General features: G+C 40.2%; 1 protein-coding gene across 1 annotated transcript; it reads right to left on the reverse strand.

The window, feature by feature from the left end:
- Positions 1-824: 824 nt before the first annotated feature.
- Positions 825-6626, reverse strand: LOC310953577 (peroxisomal N(1)-acetyl-spermine/spermidine oxidase-like). The gene is made up of 10 exons (XM_083922652.1): positions 6397-6626; positions 5640-5816; positions 4978-5108; positions 4667-4854; positions 3240-3421; positions 2889-3058; positions 1986-2071; positions 1761-1873; positions 1466-1620; positions 825-1359 (listed from the first exon to the last, which is right to left on the reverse strand). Exons 1-10 carry the CDS (start codon positions 6566-6568, stop codon positions 1207-1209), a joined length of 1527 nt encoding a protein of 508 aa, XP_083778778.1. The 5' UTR covers positions 6569-6626; the 3' UTR covers positions 825-1206.
- Positions 6627-6897: the final 271 nt, after the last annotated feature.

Here is a 6897-nt window from a genome sequence, read left to right on the forward strand (position 1 = left end):
AATAAATATATTTTATAAAGTAAAGATAATTGGTGATTGATTGATTATAAATTATAATTACTATATATACTATAAATAATTAAATACTACAAATTATGGAGAAGGGGTGGGATCAGACAAGCCATACTTTGTGAATTCAATTTTTTTTCCTTAAATTATTTTTGAATGTTTTTCTATTTTTTGTTTTATCTTTTTGTCTTCCTGCAATGGTACGCTCATTTTGCTTTATTATTATTTTATTGTTTGTGGTTTGTTTTAATTTTATTTACACATTTGAAATAAACATCTCAATCAATCACATAAACAACCATTATAGCAAAAATGTGAAGTGGTTTTTTTCAAAACATTATTAGTTATGTAATAAATGTCATCTGAAGAAACAAAAACAGGTAATTACTATAATTGTCGTTAGAGTTCATTTGCATATTGTGTAAAGTTAAAAAAATACATAATAATTAAGACAGTAATTATTTAATAGTCTCTAATCCAAGCACATTTTCTCTGGCCAGAGATGTTTCACAATATTCAAAATGAATCATGTGAGAACCAGGATTCTGGAAGCGCAAAAGGTAAAGGTAACGTATGACAATAAAAACAATTGTAAAATAACATTTTTAAACAAGTGAAACTTAACTTAAATTGTGTGTCGGATAAATGTGTGGATTCATTTACTTATTGACTCAGGACAGAACTGTTAAAATAATTTATTGTACAATGTTTCATTTATCAATAGAATCTAATAATTACATGATGATGATTATACCAGCAAGTTGTAAACTTCATGGAATTCAATCAGCATTCAAAACAATATAGTTACAAAATCCCAACTCATTCTTACAACTGCATAGTTATTAATTGATTGATTCATAAACAGTTGTTCCAAGTTAGATTTTTCTTTACTAAAAATATACAGAGGTCTTTCATCAGTTATTTAAAACTGTATCCTAAATGTATTTAATGAAAATATCATTACTGTATCGATCACTTTTGTTCTTTTGGAGTCCATTTGTATTTGAATGCTCTGAACAGTGTAAAGTCGGCAGAGACACACTTCACTTTCTAAATGTTCAACTGACAGATTTAAATAAACAGCAGGCTCCCACACAATCCTCCAAATCAACTCTGAGATCATAGTTTGAAGAAGTTGCAGCATTTAGCCATGAATCTGGTAAATCTAATTTGGCAATCTAAAGTGGCATTGTTCTTTTAAAGCTTAGACTTGGGCTGCTCAGGCAAACTGACGGATGAGTAGTGAGAGATGAGTCTGTCAGCTTCCCTCCACCCAGTGAGAACAGCTCCGTGGACGGTGGAGAAGTAGCAGGGATGAGTCGCCTCTCCAGCAAACAACACCTGCAGGGGCTGAAACAGAACAAATACAAACAATCTTACACTTTGGTTAAATGTGAGTTGGTGTGTATGCTCTGCATGTGCACACATTTGTGTTTGAGTATGAACATGTAGGTACTTCTGACTGTGATCCCTTCGAAGGCAGAGGCTCCATCATGTTCTCCAGGTCCTGCACTGAACAGCCTACTGCTGGGTAAGTGTAAGATCCACATGTCCAGGGGTCATGAAACCACTGGGAGCGCAGAACTCTCCTCGGAGTGATGGTAGGGTTTCCTAAACACACAGTTAGTCTGTGAGTGCTGACAGACATTATTCTTGCAAACATTATTGGAAAATATAAAGATCCCGCTGAGAAAGTAATGCACTTTGAACGGAGTACTGTTGTTCAATCCTTGTGACTCATTTAGACTGACCTGTAAATCTGCGGATGAGTTGTGTGATGGTGTGTGTGACCTCTTGTTCAGACAGTGTCTCCATATACTCTGACTCGTGTCCCGCAATCCAGCCACACAAAACATGGCCGTATCTGAAAGTTAAACAACAGACAGGACAGCATTAAATCAATTAATTCACCAATTAATTTCCAATCAAAACAACAAAATCAAGGCAGGAAAACATCAGCAAGTGTGGTTGTCGACCTTTCAGTGGGTTTGAGCACAGTGAAGCCAAACAACTTCTTTATCCAGGATCTCTGTATATCTGGCACCTGGTCCACCACGACATCCTGAATCATGACAAGAGATGAAACAGACAGTTCAACTGCACGTATATGTTTGATTTTTTTTGCTAACTACAAGGTTCGTACCCCTTTTCCAAGGTCAAATTCAAGCACTTTTCAATCATTTTCAAGGTCCATTTTCAAGCTTTTTCAGCACCTTAAAGCTGTGGTAAATTCCATATTACTACAAATACATACATATTGAAAATTATTATTTTACTTTTTTAAATCACGTTTAAAGAGATGGAATTATGCTATAAACAACTAAAACTGGGTTTTCGTAATACCAGAAGAATAAGAAATGTAATTCCATTTATATTCTATAGCTATATGTTGTGAAAGAAATGCAGCTACAACTTCAAGCATTTTCAAGCACTTTCCAAACCTTGAAAACAACATTAAAATTCCAGCATGTTAAAGGATTTCCAGCACCCGTACGAACCCTGTAATTGGTGTCATAAACATCACACCTTTCAATGTGTGGGTTGAGAATAAGACGTTATGGTTACTCTATCGTGTTTGGGGAGAGTAATTTGGAACCAGTGATTCAACACTGAGGCTTGGCACTAGGTGTGGATTAAGGTGAAGAATATGATAATCACATTTAAGACAGAGGAGCCATATTTGCCAAATAGAATTCACCTCATGCTTGTACTTTACCAGCACAGGAGAGGGCCATGAGAAAAAGGGAGAGAGGAAGAAGCTAATGAAATGATGGAAGTAGGAGTCGGCAGCAAGACAAAGCCTATAGCACCGAGCACAAATTTAGTGTAACTGAGTCCAGTATGTACGTTTTCCAGTAAATGGACAGCTTTATTCATACCTCATCTTCCCACACAAAGTAGATGACCTCACAGTCAGAGTCCCACCACGGTGAATCAAACTCCACAAATATTTTATTGTTTGTTCCAAAACCTAGTCTCTGGACTGAGTACAGCTTGTGTAGAGGGAGAGGAGGGTGGAACAGGGCTGAATGGTGCTTCTTTAGGTATCCTGATGAAACAGAGCAAACCAGAACAAATTAAATGTTTATGCTCTAAACAGAAACTAAAAGTCTTAAGCATTTTAACGAGCAAATTTACGTATTAAAGTATTTGTTGACAAATGAAATGCTTGATGACATAATGTTGTTTGCAAAAGTAACTGTTTGAAAATGTTAAAGGTCAAAGGTTACCTAGAGGTACTGTGACAATAACATGATCAGCAGCGATCCTCTTCCCGTCATCACACTCGATCATCACAGGGTTTTCTCTCTTCTCTGTGTTGCTCCAGTGGACACAGCGAACGGGCTGATTGTAGGTCACTAAACCCCTGGGGAGCTCCGACATCAAGTTCTTGATTAGACCTTCATACCCACTGAAAGAAAGAGATGTTTCAGACACACACACACGCGTGCTAAAACAATCTGTTCAGTACCAGACTGAATAATATACTGCTAATGCTGAATAAGGTCCTGTATGTTCAGATGAAACCTCCCTACTGGAGTCAGACCTGGGAGGGAAGCTCACTGGCGTGCATCTGGTGGTCGGGTTAATGGGATCAGGTGCATTGTAAGCCAGAAGGATGGCCAAGGTGGGGACCTAGGTGTGCTGACGCCTGGCACTGCAGACTGGTTCTAGGGACGTGGAATGGCGTCTCTCTGGCTGGGAGGGAACCAGAGCGGGTACCTGCTAAATATAATTGGGCTAACTTCTACACACAGCACTGGGTCTGGAACCAAACTCTTGGAGGGGCCGAGCCGTGTGGGAAAACTCACAGGCCCCTGGCTGAGCGCCACTGTGCTGGAGTTCATCTCGGGGAACAGAAGGCGTCGCCTCTTAAAGGAAATCTCTGACTATTGTGCTTATAGCCTAACCAGCAACTCAGAGTACCAGGATTCTTGGAGTGTCTGGGTAGCGTCCTAGACAGGATACCGGTTATGGACTAAAGTTCTGCTGGGGGACTTTCATGTGTGCGACAATGGAGAAACCTGCAGGGGGGTGATGGGGAGGAACCACCTGCCTGATCTTAACCCCAGTGATGTTTCATTGTTGGACTTTTGTGCCAGTGTTGGATAGGCCATAACAAGCACCATGTTTGAGCTTAGGGTGATTCCTAACTATACATGGTATCTTTGCTGGAGGGGTTATACTGTATATATATCTTATAAAATTGGTAAATTCCCGGCTGTATTTTCTGCAGTTTTCTATTAAAACAAGAGTTGTGATATTTTATGTGACGATAAGTGCAAATTAGCCCTTAGGACGCTGATGTCCCACCCAGACTAACTTAAATCATACCTAAAAATGATTATCAGACATCAGGCTATCGTTTCATGGTACTGGACAAAGTATGTGGAGGTTTGGGCTGTGACATCAATTTTCCAGCGTTTCTCCTCCTTGACTATTGGCCTGCTGCTGCCTCAGGGAAGCTGAGGAAAATGTATGGATTGATGGCTGTGTGGACCTTTTATTTCATGTTACTATAAAATAAATACTTGGAGTATCCTTATTTAGCCTTACTGAATAATAATCAAACATAGGAAATAATAACTCAATTAAACTGATTATCTAAATAATTGTTGGTTGCTGCACTATATGTATGCAGTATTGTAGTACGAACCCTGGGAATGTACAGTCCAGTCCAGGCAGAGTTTTGTATAGGCCAAAGGCCTCCAGGCCCACCTCATCCATGCTGTGAGTCCCATTAACACAGCACTCCACCTTCAACATGTTACTGATCATACACAGTCGCAGAGATCTGGTGGTCGGATCAAGATCTTTCCACTTCTCTGCTGCTCGTTGTTGAGCCTGCGCCACACAACAATCAACAAAACAAACTATTATTTATTGCAATATGCAGTGGGAACGTTTCATATATTGCTAACAAACACACTGTCAGTGTTATTGTTTTAGTCCATGAGAGAGATGTACCTCAGACCGTACAAAATTTCCCACGCAGGCCCAGGGCTCTGCTCTTTCACTCCCAAATTCTGAACTTTCATACATCAGCTCAGCAAACATCTCCAGAGCAGGATAGAAGTCCTCAGCATTCAGCTTCTGACCTGCACACGTTACACAAGCCACAGCATACTGATTTAGGGAAATGTCATCAGGTTACACTCACACACTAAAGTAAATGAGCAATTACTGCGCTTGTCATTAATTAAATATTTATAAGCATTGATCTATGCATAAGACACTCAAAATATCTCGTAGGAACTCAAGCTTCGGAACAACACTCAATATTTAACTTCCTTTATCTGTGACTTTTGTAGCAGACTGCTATAAAACATAAGTCTGAACTCCACCATGGACTTTGTCCACACACACACACACACACACACACACACACACACACACACACACACACACACACACACACACACACACACACACACACACACACACACACACACACACACACACACACACACACACACACACACACACACACACACACACACACACACACACACACACACACACACACACACACACAATTGTGATTATTGAGTGGCAGAAAGTTTGATTTAACTCCATGGTACACTTTCATATTATTGCTTAAAATGAACTATTTTAAAACATCTGGTGACCTGAGCTGCTGAAAACGCCAGGAACCCAGGGGGGATGTCCTCCCACGTCCATGGCCTGGTTCTCTGGGGTGAGGGCCTCTGGATCCAGCAGCCCGTACTGACGGGCCAGACGAAACACTGGGTTCTCCTCGGAGGGTCCATGGATCCAGTTGGCACCTATCTCAACAATATTATCACCTGCAGATGCAAGATAGTATGTGGTTGCATTACAATAAAGGGATAATTATTAATCTGTGTTTTTTTTATTCCGTCGCTGCAATTTGATTGTATAAACCTTGCATAATCATTTTTTTTTAAATCAGCTAGTCACGTGATTTACAGCAGGCGTAAAGAAAGAACAACACAATACTTGGATCTGTACGATAGCATGGAATCTGGTTTTCCACAGAAACATTAAAACAGAAAATAGTTATTGCAAGACATTTAAAAGCAGAATAGACAACACATCTGTATGCTCCTGCAGGGCTCATGCTTTCTCTATTATGGGTAAAGTTCCGGTGTTGTGACGTAGTCAGCATCCCTGCTGTGAAATGCACCCCCTGGCATTATAGGTGATACTCTGGATCAGAAGGCTGTTGTTTCCACCTATACGAGTAGCTTTTATACATTTCACGACAGGGGTGCTGAATACGGCACAACACCGGAACTTTACCAATACAGTGTTGACTTTGAAATCCAACAAGAAAATGTGTTCATGATTTGGTAAAATTGACTGAAAGATAAACAGCAGTAGTAGTAACAGCTGTTTGGCGCTCACCCAATCTGCCGGTTTTTATTCTCCCTCCGCTTCTCGCAGTCGCTTCAAGTATCCGTATGCCATGAAATCCAGCGTTATGGAGCCGGTGTGCCGCTGCTATACCTGATACCCCGCATCCTATTATAACTATTTGTGCGTTCACACTCTTACCCATAACTGGTTCTGCACTCATGCAATAATACGATGGACTCAAGTTAACTGCCCTTTACTTCCCGATTACTGTAGCCAGCCAGGCCATGCCCCTGCTAGAGAACAGAGATAAGGGTGGTGAGAAGGTAACCCTAGTTTTGCGAAAATGTGCAAAAACTCTCGCGAGACTCAATTTCCAAAGTCACTTCCAATCACTCAACCATTAGAAATTAATGACATACCGTAACCATCTCGCGAGACTTTTGCAAAACCCGGGTTATCGTATTAAAAAAACATTTTCCGGTTAAGAGTTTCAAAATAAAACGCGATACTACATGGTTGGTTGGAATCATAAATATAGGGGAGTTATGT

Source organism: Echiichthys vipera (genome assembly GCF_963691815.1).
Source record: "Echiichthys vipera genome assembly, chromosome: 11".
Taxonomy (NCBI): domain Eukaryota; kingdom Metazoa; phylum Chordata; class Actinopteri; order Perciformes; family Trachinidae; genus Echiichthys; species Echiichthys vipera.